Source organism: Lagenorhynchus albirostris, chromosome 15, assembly GCF_949774975.1.
Source record: "Lagenorhynchus albirostris chromosome 15, mLagAlb1.1, whole genome shotgun sequence".
Lineage (NCBI taxonomy): Eukaryota > Metazoa > Chordata > Mammalia > Artiodactyla > Delphinidae > Lagenorhynchus > Lagenorhynchus albirostris.
Genome location: NC_083109.1, coordinates 4,178,026 through 4,195,457, shown reverse-complemented (window position 1 = coordinate 4,195,457; position 17,432 = coordinate 4,178,026). Strand labels below are relative to the sequence as shown.

Sequence of the window (17,432 nt, the reverse complement as noted above, 5' to 3'; positions counted from 1 at the left end):
GTGTGGTCAGGTGCAGTGGTGACCCCAGCCCGACCCTGCTCGGGACCACCCCCAGAGAGGATTCCAGAAACTGCTTGAAGGCAGGAGTTTGTAAGACTGTCTTCTCTCCCTGGAGCAAGATTTGCATATTTTTTTTTTTAAATTTTTTTCTTTTTTAAAGTATTTATTTATTTTTGGCTGCGTCGGGTCCTAATTGTGGCAGGCAGGTCTCTCCAGTTGTGGCATGCGGGCTCAGTAGCCCCCGCGCGGCATGTGGGATCTTAGTTCCCAGACCAGGGATTGAACCAGCGTCCCTTGCATTGGAAGGCAGATTCTTAACCACTGGACCACCAGGGAAGTCCCAAAATTTGCATATTTTAAATTCTGTTGTTCCCACAACCTCCTTCGCCTCTGTGTATCATTTATGCAGAATTGTATATCTACCTCAAGTCTCATCTTCCACTCCATTCCCTACTCCTTCCCCAGGTGGAATTTTCTGGATGTGTGACATTATTTATACTCTTTCCCAGACAAGGGTTAAGGGGCATCTCCCACTTTCTGTAGGATCTGGGTCTTCCTTCCTAAAGTGGTTTTGACTTGCAAAACAGACTCCTTTTACGGGTGATGGAGTAGAAATCTTCAAGGAAAGACATAAAGATTTCTTAAATGCCTCAAAGCGTTGACTTTCTCAACGGTCCTAATATGTCGATCGCTGTTCTTAAAAAAAAAAAAAAATCTAGAAATCAAATCTCTTAATGAGTTTGGTAGGGTTAACATTTATTTCTGGGGTGGTATTCCTTCTTCTTTAGCCTCTCTTTTTCCTTAATGTTGCGTTGGGAGTCCTGCCTGTATTTCCAGGAAAGCCTTTGGTTGTGTAACTGAGCTTTTATATTTCCAGTGTGTTTTAAGCAGACTGATTAAATGTAGGGGGAGATAAAGGGTGTGACCCTGAGTCTAGGAGAGTTTCTGAAGTTAAAAAAAAAAAAAGTCCTGAATTCAAGTTTCCCATCATAAAAGGTAGAATTTCTAAAGCTGGTGGGAGGACAAAAGAGTGACTTCATAGGATTCTGAAAGACTTGGGTCTATCTCTTCCTGCTATTACTCTTTTCCCCTTTGTTGCGTGCACTTCCGAGTCAAGCCTCTTCATCTCAGGGCAGAGTCAACCCTTGGTATTTTATTTCCTGCTTCGGCTGAAAGAACTCATGACTGTTGTCCCCCTTTATTTTCTGCCAGCATCCGTAGAAACCACATAGAGGCTTTTGCTCAAAACACACTCATTGAGTCGCATTGCTACGGAATTGCAGTCGCAGGAGTACTCTTTCTTTTGAGCTGGAAATCTTGAGAAGAGCTGAAGGCGAGTTGAAAGTCCTTCAGTTATGGGCAGAGTCCACCCAGTAGAGTTTCTTTCATTATTAAGAAAAACCCCACTTAGAAAATCAGGCTGAAAGGATACATTCTTGAGTAAATTTTGGTCTGAAAAGTTTTCAAAGAGTCTTTTGAGCTGCCTTTATTCTCTTCCCTTTCTCTCAGTCCCCTTTGCTCCTCAACAGTATTTAAGAAATGCTGTCGAATTCTGTGCGCGCACAGGATTTCACATTATTGAAATATTTTACCCTGACTCCTTCACTAATGTTGTTTAGGAGAAATATCTCAGCGGGAGAAAGTTTTCAGCTTTCCAAACACTTGCCTTTCCTCAGAAAAGGTAGAACTAGAGTGGCAGGTGCTCTGAAGAAAGAAAAGAAATGCCCAAGTACCATGTGAGAGGCGTACCTAAACACGTTACAAAACCAGAAAAGTGTTCTCTCATCCTGTTTCCTGGTTTTCTTGTCTAATTAAGTTTTACTGCAGTTTAGGGTCGAGGGAAGAGCTAGATCCTCCCCGAAAATTTATCTTTTCACAGAGACTGAACTTAGGATGTTTGCTTTCCTAAGGTGAGTGGGTAACCAAAATGGAGGAGGCCAACGCCAATATTTTCTTTCTCGTCTTTGTTTCTAGTTGGAAATTGGTCCATTTTCCCCCCTTATCAGGATTAGTGAAGGAGAAGAGGGAAGCTCTTTCTTCCCAGCTATTACCATTGAAATGGATCAGTTGTTTCTTTTTAAGGATGCAAATCTTGAGGACAAATGAGCTCTCAAATATCTCAATCATATGTCGAGAAATGGACCATCTTTACAGACTCATTTCGTAATGAGAAGCATTGAAAACCATAATTCAAAGGGTAGATACTCTTGATTTCGATCTGGGCCTTATAGATCCCCAATGGTATTTTCAGTAATTGTATGTTTTCCCTTTCACCTCATCCCCAGAGTGGCTCTGTAAATTTTAGGTACATGCTTATGGTCTGGGAACAAACTTTTAACTTCAGGATTGATTTTAAACATGGCTTTCCACTCAACATCTTTCAGGGGAAAAAAAAATTCTCTGAGAGGGAAATCTTAAACTGATTGCCTTTCATCAAAGAAGAGAATAAGCACCACTGAGAGTAGTTTCTGAAATAAAACATACGATTGCTTAGAAAACTGCATTAGGAGAAAGAAATCCTCTGGCATGTAGTGAGATTTCGATAAATGTGTTTTTCTGTCCCTCTGGTGGGTCCTTCAACTATGTTCTCTCTGAAGAACCCAGCTGAGGTTTCATACTATTCCTCTCCAGAAAGTGGGCATAGAGGGAACCCACCTCAACAAAATAAAGGCCACACATGACAAACCCACAGCTAACATCATACTCAATGGCAAAAAGCTGAAAGCATTTCCTCCAAGATCAGGAACAAGACGAGGACGTCCACTCTCGCCACTTTTATTCAACGTAGTTTTGGAAGTCCTAGCCACAGCAATCAGAGGTGAAAAAAATAAAAGGGATCCAAATTGGAAAAGAAGTAAAACTATCACTGTTTGCAGATGACATGATACTTATACATAGAGAATCCTGAAGATGCCACCAGAAAACTACTAGAGCTGATCAATGGATTCGGTAAAGTTGCAGGATACAAAAGAAATTCACAGAAACCTGCTGCATTTCTAGACGCTAACAACAGAAGATCAGAAAGGTAACAATCCCATTTACCATCTCATCAGAAAGAATACAATACCTAGGAATAAACCTACCTAAGGAAGCAAAAAGACCTGTACTCCGAACACTATAAGACACTGAAGAAAGAAATTGAAGACAACACAAACAGATGGAAAGATAACACCGTGTTCTTGGATCGGAAGAAGCAATATTGTTAAAATGACTGTACTACCCAAGGCAATCTGCAGATCAGTCCAATCCTTGGATGGTTTTTTGAGGTGACATTTTCATGATTCCTCAGGCTGGTCATTTCCTCTCAAGGCAGATTAGGTGTCCTTGTGGTATGACTCATAACCCATCTCCTTTGTGGCATTTACCACAATACAAATCCTTATATAATTATGTCCTAATTTTCTTCTCTTCACCTACGTGTGTACTACCTCAGTGAGGCAGAATTGAGCTTCTTAAATCATTAACAGTAACCCCATATTTAATTCCAGGGTGAAGGAGCCTCTTCTGTGCTTTCTCCTGGCCTCATTTACTTTCTTTCTCACCGGAATCTCTTCTTTTGAATTTTCTGTCCGTACCTAAGCTTTTAAGGGACTGAAACATTTTAACTGGATTTTTTTTTCGTTAACATAGTTTAGGAAAAATTCCTCTGAGGCAGACGTTATCAAAGCAGCTGTCTTTCATTGAAAAAATAGAAAGGTAAAGAGAACTTCTCTGACAGGTACTTCCTGAGATAAAAGGTTTACCTAATCCTGTTGAAAAGGTAGAATAGTTCAATATTATGGGAGGATGGTGATGCAATTCTCTGAAATTAAGTAGCTGTGAATTGTTGGTTTTTTTTTTTCACCCTTTCAACTTTTGTTAGTTGAGTGAACTGGCAGAGGTGGGCCTGGGGAGGTTTACTTCATGTCACTTGTGCCCTGCTGTCTTTGTCACACATCGCCTCCAGACGTTTTCCTGAGAGAAACAAAATGGCAGCCTGAACTCCAGGGTTCCGTCACCCACCAGTTCCCTCTCCGCCTCTGACTAGAGCTAATGGCTCCGTACCATTATTTTTCCTGTCAAATTTAATGGGGAGATATTCTTTTCCTAAAGCCATTAGTTAAGTAATATTGCTTACAGAATTGCTGAAACAGGGGTAACACCTCCTTCTCAGGGTGTAAATCTTAAGAAATGATGAGGCGCTTGCCTAAACACATCAATTATATTCCAAAGCCTGAACTTTTTTTCTGCTACAATTTTCATTTAGAGTCAAGAAAGTTTGAAAGTAATGATCCCTTAAAGTAGGTTCTCTTGATTCAATTTTGGCACTAAATAATTCAAATAATATTAGCTGGGTTTTTCTTTTTGCTTCCTTTCTTTTCTTTGTTCGTCATTTCGTTTTCTCTCTTCCCCACAATTTGTCCTCTCTTTATTTGAAGGCATTCTCTTATTGTCTGAGGATGATTCAAGTTTCAACTTATTGAAAGATTTTAAGCATACTTTCCCACTAAATATATTTTTTTAGAGAAAATGGTAAGTGAAGTGTTCTCAAACTGATTGCCTTTCATCAGAGAAAGAGAAGAGAAATTTAAATCGTAGAGAAAAGTGGTTTCTGGAAAAAAAGAGATTGGAAAATGATTACTCGGAAGAGGCAGAATTTCACACAAAAAAATGAGGCTAGAACAGAAATACTTCAGATTTGGTTAGAGATGGGAAAATATATTTTTCTTTTCCTTTTGAGTCTTCTCAACCTTTTCTCATCCTGAGAAACTGAACTCTTGGTATGAGGGTGTGAGGGTCCATCTCCCTCTGTCAGATGTGTGTTCTGATTGAAATGACTTCCCTTGTACACTCTGGGGCTTTTCTTCATGACGTTCAGTCTGAATTTTAGAGCCAGTGTCATTATTTGCCTCTGATTTTTCTTTCAAACGAATAAAGCAATCCCATACTTGTTGCAACAGAAAAGCATCATTGACATATGCAAGGAAAGCTCGACAATCCCCAGCCTCGTGGCCCCCCGAGGTTGCCAGAGTTGGGCTGATGTGGCCATCACATCCATGATGGACAATTTATTTTGTGGTTTACACAGACAGATCATACCACACATAGTCATCGACAGCTCTTTTCTTCTTAATATATCTTGTATATAACTCTAGGCATATATCACAGATCGATAGATCATTTTAATAATGGCACAAAATCCCACAGTATAGCTCTACCATCTTTATTTATTCAACTCTTCCTGTACTGATGGATGTTCCTGTTGGTTCTGTTGGTTTTCCTACCACAGCTGTTGCTGCAGTAAATATTCTTGCTCCATTTTGCAAAGAGCAGTTGCTGGATCAATGCGTGTTTTATAATTATAAATTTCATTTTATAAGATACTGCTAAATTAATTTTCCAAAACAGGGTTACTCTCCCATAAATACCTTTTTAACAGTATTTTTGAAAAGAAACTCTGCTTCTGCAAAGGAGCAGAGCCTGCGCGGAGACTAAAGCCTTCCCTTCATCGTGGGCGCCCTTGAACCTCTTCATGGACAAAGGGTCTCACACTGGCCTCTCTTGGCAGCACTCAGGCCACGCATACGTTGGTTAGCACAGCGCTGTTGTTTGAAAATTAACTCGTTATCAGTGTTTAAAGGGAATCATGGAACTCAGATTTCCGGTTTCTCTTGGAAAATGGATAGTTCTGGCAAACCGGATGCTTGGTCCTCGGTGGTCTTGGTGGGTGGGAGCTGAGGGGCAGCCTTGCCCTTGGAGGCTGGGCCTGTCCTCCCTCTCCATCCACAGCCCTCACCCCAGGCAGAAGCCCTTGTTTCTGTTATTGGCCTGGCCCCGTAGCTTTTGAGTTTGTGATTCCTGGTTTCAACCAGGGTTTCCCAGCCATGGCCCTGTTGACCTTCGCAGCTGGGTCCATCCAGGGTGGGCCATGGGTCCATCCTGTGTACCGCATGTCCAGGAAAGTCCCCGGACATCACCTCCGGCTGAAAACCACTGGCTCAAACAGACCCACAAATCCCATTTTCTTCGGTGGATGTTGAGGTCAACTTTTCCCAGCGTGTTCCTGAGCCACTTTCATTATTTCTCTCTATCCTGTAGGCCTCTGTCTCGGGTTCTGAAGGAATGTTGTTGAATTCTGTACACAACCAAGCTTTAAAGTCACGGAAATATTTCAAACCAGCCCCATTCGCCGCATTGCGAGAAAATATCTGAGCGGAGAAAGTGATCAAAACACTTTCCTTTCATCTCCGGAACAGAAGTGTAGACACGGCCGTGATTCCAGGTGGTTTCTCAAGTAAAAGCTTTACCTAATTACACACACGTAAAAGGTACAATTTCTAAATACTGGATGAAGAGGCTTGAATAAGTCCCTGGAAGAAAGGGAGACATTGCCTTTGTTCCCTTGGGTTTTCTTTTTGTGATTTAGGGCCTCGGGCAAGCACCCTTCTCCCCTTCTGTTCTCACAAGAGTTCTCCTCAGAATGTTCCCAAGCATCAGGAAGAATGAGCAAGGCTGGGGAGGGGGTCTCTCCAGGGCTTTTCTCCCCCTTTGCCTTCTCTCTCCTTCTCTGACAGGAGCAAATGACTTTCCTACATCTTTTCTCATTAGAATTAATAGAGAAGTATTAATTCTTTCCCTAAAGCTATTAGTTAAGTCACAGAGCTCCGGAATTGCTGAAACAGGGTAATTTCTCCTTCCTTCCAACGTGTAAATCTCGAGGCAAGATGAGAAGCTTTTGTGAGTGTATCAATTAGGTCCCCAGGAAGGGACCCTCATAGACAATTTTCATTTAGCCATAGGAAACTTTTAAAATAACGATACATAGACTAGATGGGCTGCTGTGTTCTGTCTTGGCATTTAACGTTTCAAATGGCATTTCTTCGATCATCTCTTTTCCTGACGTGATTTCATCATCCTATTTTCACTCTGTATTTTAAAGTCACTCTCTTGTTGTCTGGACAGGATACAACTTTTAACTTAAAGCAAGATTTTTTTTTTTTTGCGGTACGCGGGCCTCTCGCTGTTGGGGCCCCTCCCGTTGCGGAGCACAGGCTCCGGACGCGCAGGCTCAGCGGCCACGGCTCACAGGCCCAGCCGCTCCGCGGCATGTGGGATCTTCCCGGACCGGGGCACGAAGCCGTGCCCCCCGCAACGGCAGGCGGACTCTCAACCGCTGCGCCACCAGGGAAGCCCCTTAAAGCAATATTTTAAACACCGCTTTGCGCTAAATATAGTCTATTAGGTGAAGAATTTCTGTGCGGGGACAGTTCTTGTCTTCATTGCCTTTCATCAAGGGAATAGAAAAGAGATGAGAACCACAAAGGAAAGTGGTTTCTGAAATAAAAGATTCATTTGTGATTACTTAGAGGCGAACCTTCCGAAGACTGCATTAGGGTAGCACAGAAATACCCGATGCTGTACTCGATCAATATATTTTCCTGGCTGTCTCTCAAGTCGCTCTCTGCCTGTGAGACTCAAGTGGGTGGCCGCTCCCCACGTCCTACAGTCCACCCACTTCTGATTGTTTTCTGATTGGAATGAATGTCCCCAGCCCCTGCCTGAGAAGAATAAAGCTTCTTCCCTCCATCATCTTCAGCCGTATTTTTTTCTTCTTCAGAGGCCTTATAAACAAAAATTGTAATACGATTGCAGAAACAAATGAATTTACTTGCAGAAAATTTTAGTCTGATATCTGGTGTGCCATAGAGCCTTAAAAAATATTGGTTGAATAATTACTCGAATGAATAATTCAGACTCGGTAGAGAGAAAACCAGCCCCAAACAGGTGGCATGTGGGAACGGTTTCACAGTATGCGTGGTTTTACTCATTTCCGTGGATACAGGTGGGGTCAGGGCCCCGTTGTACCATCTCATTGCACCCTCTGCATTTTCCTTCCTAGCATTTGCTACATATGCTTGGTGATTTTTTTTTCCGATTGGACTTTTATTTTTTTCATATTCTTTTCCATTATGGTTTATTACAGGATATTGAATATAGTTCCCCCATGTGATACAGTAGGACCTTGTTGTTTATCCATCTGATATATAATAGTTTGCATCTGCTAACCCCAAACTCCCAGTCCATCCCTCCTCCAACCCTCCCTTCCCTTTGGCAACCACAAGTCTGTCCTCTATGTCTGTGAGTCTGTTTCTGTTTTGTAGACAAGTTCATTTGTCATATTTTAGATTCCACATATAAGTGATATATGATGTTTGTCTTTGTCTGACTTACTTCACTTAGTATGATAGTCTCTAGGTCCGTCCATATTGCTGCAAAAGGCATTATTTCATTCTTTTTTATGGCTGAGTAGTATTCCTTTGTGCATGTGTACCACATCTTCTTTATCCATTCGTCTGTTGATGGACATTTAGGTTGTTTCCATGCCTTGGCTATTGTGAATAGTGCTGCTATGAACATAGGGGTGCACATATCTTTCTGAATTAGAGTTTTGTCTGGATATATGTCCAGGAGTGGGATTGCTGGGTCACGTGGTAGCTCTATTTTTAGTTTTCTGAGGAACCTCCATATTGTTCTCCATAGTGGCTGCACCAATTTACATTCCACCGGCAGTGTAGGAGGGTTCCCTTTTCTCCACACCCTCTCCAGCATTTGTTATTTGTAAGTGATTTTTTTTTTTTGGTGTAATTATTTGCTGGCTGAATTTCTCCCCCCATTAGACTGTCATTTCCATGAGGGTATCTGCCTCCGTCACTGAATACATTGCCTGTGTTCAGCACAGTTCCTGGCACAGAGCGTTGACTGTGGCCAGTGCTCAATAAATATTTAGGCTCCATCATATGGGCTCATAAATGGGCTCAAAAAATATGGACTCAAAGGGGCTCAACTAGTATTTGGAATATGAGCAAATAGCTGCCCACATAGTGATTCCTCTTAGAGTTCTGCCCCGCTTTCCTTAAGTAATTGCATATTTTAATTGCTAGCACTTTTTGCATCCTTCGATGACAGGGTTGCTTGTAAACAATTTCATCTCAGATAAATTAGTAGTCTGGGAGATTACCCCTGGGATTGTGTTGATGCTTATAGCTTACTTAATGAGGCCAACGTGATAGACTCATTTTTGCCCCTTCCTTATAATTCAGCGTCTTTGGACTCCAAATTCATGGAGGTTTGGGGTATATTGGGGCAACTGATGAAAAGGCATCAGATTACTTACATTTTCAGATAATGATATAATAGAGTAATATGTCTGTTAGCATTTTAACAAGGCCTCGCAATGAGACAGCCTGCAGGAGGCTTGACATTAAAGATGTCACCAGTTAAGCTGTAAGTTTCATCGTGTTGTTTCTTCACTCCGTTTTCCTTCTAATTATTTTACAGTTTCCTGCCGCCTTTCCAAGATGGCTAAATTTAAATTTGCTACAATACGAAGCAGTCTCTTCCTCTCTCCACGTGGTTTGGCAATGAGTTCTGAGGGAAATTATTAAAAACGCAGCCTTTAATCGGGGTGGGGGGGGGCAGAACAGCACACAGAGCTGTGATGAGAGATGGGTCCTATAGTAAGATTCTGGTAATTGTGTAAGAGCGGTCGAATTCGCAAAGATTGCGATAGGACGGTGGAATCCATAATTTCTGAAGATGTACAAAGTAATTCCCAGAGTGATGCCGAAACGTAAAGAGGATGCCGTTCTGTGCTTTAACCCTTGAGTGGAGCCCTACCGACCTTTTGAAAAGGGCCATTCATCTAATAGCAAGGATGCTTTCCTTCTTCAAGAGTCACAATTCGCTTAACACACTTCTGTGACATTATTTGGGCATTTTTCACAATGATTAAAGGTAACGCACTTTTCTCTGTAGACTGTTAGGTCACAGGCAAATTAAATCAATGTATTTTCTTCCCTTGCTTCCTCGGATGAGTCAGAAGTTATTGGTCAAAGGCGTGCATGACCTTTTCGTTAAGCTTAAAAACCCAAATGACCTGCTGAGAAGATGCTTGGCCAATCTGATTATTTTCTCTGTACTAATTGGTTTTACGTCTTCTTTGAATTGAATGAATTGCCTGGTGGTTTTGTCACTGTGGGAGCACAGCTTAATCCACTTAGAGCGAGGCGCTTGGGCTTGGTAAACTCTGGAGCTCTAGAAACGTTTTTCATCATTGTGGTCTTTGGGTGATTTTTCATAGGTGAGAATGCAGATGGATCTCAAATCCATCCATTTTCTCCATTTCTATTTCCACTGCCCTAGCCAAGTCATCTCACCTGGCCCCCTAGACTACTTTGGGAACCTTGTAACTGGTTTTCCCATCCTATTCCCCTCTCTCCTTCTTCAGTCTCCATATAGTAGCCAAGTGCCTCGTTAGAAGATATAGACCTCTTGCTGGAAACACTGGTTTCTTCACAATGAATGAAGAATAAAATCTAAACCCCCTCCCAGGGCTGCCTGCACCCAACAAGATCTGAGCCCTTGGTGGCTCCCTCACCACCGTCTTTCCACCACCGCCATCCACTGATTCCTGAATCCTCCCAGCTCCATCCCGCCGCAGGGCCCCTGCCTCTGTTCCTCCTTTGTCTGGAATGGCCTTTGAGGGCCATTCTCATCCTGAAGGTCTCATTTCAGGTGTCACCTTCTCAGAGATGCCTTCCTCAACTAGGCAAGCCGGTTACTCTCTGTAATCTGCCCTTCAGGGACTGTTACTCTCTATAATATTCCCTGTTTATCATCACTTTTGTTATTACTCTACCCTCTCCTGTTTATTGCATCTTTGTCATAGCCTCCTGTGTATCGTTCCTCTCTGGGGTCCCCCCCTGTTTATTTCCTTCGTGACCCCCGTCACAACCTCAATTATCTTACTTGTCTCTGTTTCTCTTCCCCATCGGAACAGAGGCTCCTGAGGGCCAGGGCACCTTGGTCTTGTCCTCCAGTTCCTCAGGGTTGAACATGGTACCTGGTTCCTTGAAGGAGCCCAGGACATGTCTGTTGAGCGGATGAATGAAATACCAAAGACCCCGGTGCTGCATCTTTAGGCGATCTCAGTAACGTGGTGCGCAAGTGAAGATTGTTTGTATTAAAGGAAAAATCATTGCTTCCTTTCCCAAATTGTCGCAACGTTGATGGATTTTTAAAGTTGATCTGCTCAAGATTAGTGTGCTCGATCATCTTAGTGACCTACCCCTGGGGGTATAAGAAGTAGGTCTGTTCTTTTGGGTTCAAGGTGGAGGACAGAGCACATACACTTCCTACACTTCCCTCCCAGACATTAGTGAAGGAATGTGTTTGGAATGCCCAGGCCCAAGGGGACAAGATGACCGGGGAAGAAATGGTGCCATGGTTGTAGGGGCTGGAATGCAGAGGCTAAATGGTCACTGATTAGCAGACCCAAGTGAACTTAATCCTTGTTTAACAGTGGTCAAGCCCTAGACATTCAGAAATCCATGGTACCAGGTGGGGCTGAAAACAGGAGCGTTGGTTGAAAGAATCAGCAGCATTCAAACCACCCCCCCCAGATCTGCACCCCGCCCCTGCTTCTCAGAGCCTGGTCACGTCCCTCGCTCTCGCCTCCAGATAAGACTCTGGGCTTACTCTCTGGAGACTCTACAAAATGCTGGGGAGCAAGGGGGCTGCACTGAAAACAGGGGGTTTAAGCAAAGGCTGGCACTGCACATCGAGGCCCCGCTCTCAATCCCAATTCCGACTGCAGGATGCTGGGACCTGCCTTCCACTTTCCAGGCAGGAGATCAGAGAACTCCTTGGGCAGAAGCCGACCGGCCTGTGTGGAAGACCTAACGGGGATTACTTCAGGTCTCCCCACATCAACAGGGCAACCAGATAACCCTGCAGGGAGGTCCACGATTGACATTTTATGTTTGTAAAGTGTTTCTAACCAGTTTTTCAGTGCCTATTTCCTAAACATGAGCAGGTGGTTAAGATTGCCGGGTATCTCAGGGAAGCCTTTAGTGGGAAAGAGAGAGATAAAAACATACAGAAACAAAGGAACTTGGAAGAAGGAGAGACAATATAGGAAGAGGCGAACTTCAGCAATAACAATGACAACAGATCATTGTTAATCTTGCCTGAGACAGAAAGGAAGATGTTGGAGCCATGAAATAGTAACAGGATGCTATAAAGAAGGAATAATAATAATTAATAATAATAATGAAATTAAAAACATGATAACAGACACGGACACCTCTGAGTTGAAATAGAAAGTTGAAAGAATTCTCCCAAGTGAAAAAGACAAAGAATTAGAAAATAGGAGAGAAAAGATAAGAAAAATAGAGGATTAGATCAAGATGTCCAATAACCTACGAAGAGCAGTTCTAGAAAAAGAGAAAAGACAAAACATAAGGAAAAAAAATATATCAAAGAAATAATATATTTTTCTAAAATGGAAAGACGTGGTTCAGGTTGAAAGGGCCCACTGAGTGTCCAGACAATGAATGGAAATAGACCCAGGACCACGGTAACACTGGCATAAAAAGAGTTTAGGAGTTTCCAGAGAGAGAGAAACCAGAAGGTTTCCTCCAAAGGATCGGGAACCATGAATCATGTTGGCTCCAGACATCTCAACAACTAGAGCTCAGTGGAGCTGAGCTCTACTGAAGGAAGATGAATTTTAATTCAGACAGCTATACCCAGACAAGTAGCCAATTAAAGTCTAAACAATTTTATTTCACCCTTTCTCATGAAGCTGCTGGAAGTTTTGCGTTAAGAAAGAATGCAAACAGAGTAAACCCAGGAAAAAGAAGCGTGGGTGTCCAGGACCCAAGGAGGTGAAGAAAATTGCCAGGATGAGGGTTGCACACGGGCTCAGCCCCCATCGGGCCAAGGGAGCAGTGGTCCGCTGGGAGCAGGTCAGAAAGTTTTGAGAGACAGATTTCCAAGGAAATGAAATGGAACCTAATAAATGAAATAAAAGACCACAGGGAACGAGGTGGGAGGATGATTTTAGGAATAAGTCCATACAAAAAAGTAAGCAAAAGAAAAAGACAAAATAATGATTAACTCCAGGGAGAACAGTGCTGGCAAGAAAGGCAATGTAGTCACAGCACGCTACCTGGCTTGGTGGTGAAGAGCGTGTTCCTGGGCATAGCGATGTAAACACTGGATACCCTAAACAGAATTATGACATCATAGTCGTATGACTGGAGAGAGGAGAGAGGGGAGGGGGGTGTGCCCAGGTGTGCAGGTGATAAGGATTGTGGATGGGGGAGCTCGTCCTAAACCCTCCTCTCCCCTCATGACGTCATAGGCTATCCTCCAAACCGGAAACAGGGAATCCAGAAGGGGTGCTACGCGCTTGTTCTTAGGAGAGAAGGAGATAAATACAAAAGGAATCCAAAGTGGGAAAAGATGAGTGGGTGGGCAGGTGTGGCTGTTTCTCTTAATACACAGAAATACTTGACTTTTAAAAACTTTGGGCATGTGTAGCGTTAATCAAGCTAAAAGCAGATGTAAAAGTGGGTTGAATGCTTTTCTCTGGTGACACAGCTCTTCTAGAATGTTTTTCTGATCTCCTCTCATGATGGGATCTACTTGCTGAAACCCTGTGGTCCTTCGGACTTGTATCCCAGGCCAATATGACAAAATGGAGGAGAGAGTACCGATGAAGGACGAGGGAAGGGCAGCTCTTCCCCTGAAAGGGGGATGCTGTTTTGGGGATGTTGTCAAGGCCATATCTTTGTCACCCCTCTCCCCCCACACATCACAAACACCACCACAGAACCACAGCAACACAAAAATCAACCTCCCTCCTGCTGTCAGTGCCCTCATGGAGACTAAGGCATCCTACATGATAGGGAAATTTCTACTCTCGACCCTCAGTTGAATGGCCAGAGAATTCAGACCGATCCAAAATTAACCCATGTGGCCAGGAAGATGACTTTGATGAAAAAAAGATTCACATGAAATATCTTCTCAAATATCTGTAATCAAGGGGGTTTTCTGCCTTGGGAATTGGTTTTGCCATTTCTTTCCTTATCAGAAGTGGAGACGTTTTGCTTGACCACGTGAACCGTTTCACGGCAAATCCATTTCCCAGATACACCGTGTGAGAGGAGGCTATGAGTTCAGAGCTGGTCGTGAAGACACAGATCAACTCCTAGGAAATGACTGTTGGCTGACTTTATAACTTCAGGTGTATATCCATGTGCCTCCCCCCTTTTTAGGTCTAAATCTGTCAGGGGAGCCACCTTGTGCTGCCTCAGAATCCTCTCTTTGTGTTGGGGACGGAGAGAAGGAGGAGAGGAAGGAGGGCAACAGACACAGCTCGGGAAGCACCTGTCCTCACCCAAGTTCAAGAGCTGTCAGGGAAACAGACAGATCAACCTCGAAGGTGGGAACTGTGGTTCTGAGCGGTCTCTGCCTATCTCTTTTCTAGATTTATGCCTCTTTTTTCTTGTTAGTGTCCAGTGTGGCAAAACTCGCTTGGGCCACCTAGAGGTTTCCTGGCACAGAAACCCCGTGAGGCAAACAGACGCCTCCAGACATTGCGCTCAATCAGACGGCGACTTGGGCTGTGAACGTGGGATGATCTCACAGTTGATTAAAAAATCCCAAGTCCCTTATTATTTCGTACCTGAATAGAGATGCCTGTCACCCTGCGGAGGTCACTGCAATGCGGCATCAATGCCAGGCAGACTGGGGGGCTTTGGGCTGAGAAACATGAAAATGCTATAGTCCAGACCGCGCCTTGAAAAACCGCTAATCTGGAAACACTCAAATGCACGGTACTGTAAAGTAGCACACCCGCCGCAGGAGCAGCGATGATTTAAAATCGGATGCTCGGAACCGGTTGGATAATTGAGCGGCTGGGTTTTCACAAGGCCAGATACAAATACAGAGCTGTCTCGGTAGCTTATTGTGTGTCAACACGGAACTTTACTGGAGTTAATGCGTCAGTTAGTTATTAATGAAAACTGATGAGAACGCTGTATCGAAGTTCAGGCTCTGTAAAGAATCATTAAGACCTCCAGACCTTGTTCCCATTGAGGACCACGTTTCTGACCACAAGTTTTTTTGTACCAATTAACCTTTTGTCCCTCCATTTATTTTCCTTTGCACACTGCTGCAGGAGATTTCTCCATCTGCCGGTGAGCATGGGGGTCGTCGTCCTCAGAATACAGCTGTGAGGTCAGGATTATCTCTACCATCCGACTCCTTGGTGGCAGTGGCTAATGACAGACTTCCAGCCCGTGGCAAAGGTCTGCACGTGGGATTGCCTGAGACTCACCTGCCGCCCCCCCAGGAGCAAGTCTCAACAGACCCCACACCACGCATTTCCTCAGATGCTCAAGAACCTTCTTCCTTTGAGTCCAAAGGAACCTCTCTCTGCCATGACCTTGCTACCTCTGCGGCTGCCTTTTGTCCTTCTCTGGGGAAAAGAGCAGATCACACAACCCTGGGAATTCACAGTGTGGAACCACAAGACCACAGCCAGGGTGCAAGGGAGACTCTGACACAAAGCTCCCCCGACAGAAAAGCGATAGCAGAGGGTGTGTCCCCGTCACTCTTGCCAGGGAAACCTTCATCTGGGCAGAGACTTTCAGGTTCAGTTCCACTGGGGTCCACTGGAAAAACTCATCTTGAAATACCAGCTTCAGGACCAGGTTCAGCTAGTTCACACCAAGAGGAAGGGAAACACAAGACATCTTTCCCTTCGGGGGGGAAATACGGGTGTGGGGAAGTGCGGGTCCCCTGCCCTCCTGTAGGAAATGACAGTGGGAAATGCCAAGGATCTGGATTCATCGCTCTAAAGGATGGTGTGGTTCCGTCTAGCCCAGGGCAGCCCACGGAGATCCCTGCAGCCCCTTCGAAAACCCTCAGGAAGAGGAGTTTGGAAGGAATGAGAAAGCAAACTTGCGTGGAGTTCAGCGACACCAGCAGCGATGATGAAGATCGGTTGGTGATAGAGATCTGAAACTTCCAGAGGAAGATGCGTCCACGGTCAAAGACGGATAATGCTTCACAGTAAATGCCGTCAAGCGGGCAGGAGAACTGAACTCTATTCATGAAGCCCCTACAGAGAGGAAAGCCATTTGGGGGTCTTTCTAAGATCTCCCCAACCAACTCTGAAACCCAAACGCAGCTTCACCCTTCCCAAGTCGCCCTGCTCACAAAGCACCAGGCTGGGCAAAGCTGGCAGTGAAGCAAGGTCTAAGAAGTCTTGACCTACACAGTGACTGTGGCTTGACTCCCAGCTGTATCCGCTGCATTGGTCCTTCACTGCCTCATCTGGGAAAATGGCATTGACCCAGAGAGCCACGATCGACTTGTTTCCGAACAAATGTGAACCCCCCCCCCCCCAGAGTCAAGGTGACAGGTTTCCTCTGTTAGTGAGCTGGGGGTTGGCTTCAAAGGGAGTGAGCATACTTGGGAAAACTGGGGTAGCTTGCAGAAGAGATGGGGTGTGAACTGGGCATCGAGACACTTCCGCTTATTCTGCAGACAAAATCCAGATTCATTCAAAAACTGAAGTTTGGTCCCAATAATTTGCCTCCTTAATGGAAGTTGTAAATATACTTCAAAATGCCCATGATCTGGTGAAATACTAAGTATCTTTCAGTGTTGCACAAATGGTCAGTGCTTATGTATGATTCAGTGACACAAGCATGTACAGCTCTTGTGCCCAGTGCCTTTTCTGTGGAGACCTCTGACACCCTTGGTTTTTCCAGCTCTTGCAAAAGGAACGTGGTGTTAAAAGTTAATAGAACAGTCTCTGTAATGAGTCATTTTTGAGGGGGAAAAATTCACTTATTTTCCTCTGATTCTTTCTGTCATATTGTGCTCCGAGCAATTTCAATTAGAGGGTTACATTTTAGTAATCTCTGCAGCTTAAATTGATGCCTGCTCATCGTGATGGGAGCCTTTTAGATTTCCTCCAGAAGCTTCAAGGATACAAAACTAATTGGAGTTTTGACGCTGTTTTACATCTCAGTAATTTTATTTTGGGGGCTTGGTGTTACTTTGCTGTCAAATTAAATCAGCCTCTGTATTGTGCAAGTCAGAACAGCACAGAGAAAATTCGCCAGTGTTCCAAGCCCGTGCGCCCCTGTGCAGAAGAAGATAGGTGATCTGCATCAGACGACGCAGTGAGCAAAGCCTCCGATTAACTGCACTCTTCTCCTCCTCCTTAAACGGGAGAGGAAAAACTTCAAGACATTTACACTGCTGCATTCCAATAAAATTTTATACTTGCTTTTGGTATGGTTTTGTACAATTTGAAATTTATAGCCGAGCTCTTTTGGCTTCACTTTGATGTAAGGATGTTCATGTGACATCTTGTAATTCAAAGGCGGGGCAGCAATGCAGAACATCTCACGTGCACGAAGATGCTTTAATACGTCCTTGTCTGTGACGAAGGATGGTCCGATTTCACGTATCTTCAAGTGAATTTTCCAATTTTAGGGTAACTCTAGAAACGTCAGGGTGGGACTAGCTGCCCCGGGTGACTTAGCATATGTCTGTGGTCATTTCAGATGCACTCATACGTAGCCAAG

At 44.0% G+C, this 17,432-nt stretch overlaps 1 protein-coding gene across 1 annotated transcript in view; it reads left to right on the top strand.

Moving 5' to 3' along the window:
* Positions 1-15,853, top strand: part of ZNF831 (zinc finger protein 831) — a 79,109-nt gene extending 63,256 nt beyond the window's left edge. Inside the window, exons 5-6 of the mRNA XM_060124541.1 lie at positions 14,118-14,269; positions 15,008-15,853. Of these exons, the coding sequence (XP_059980524.1) occupies positions 14,118-14,269; positions 15,008-15,853 (998 nt within the window). The remainder of the gene's footprint in view (positions 1-14,117; positions 14,270-15,007) is intronic.
* Positions 15,854-17,432: the final 1,579 nt, after the last annotated feature.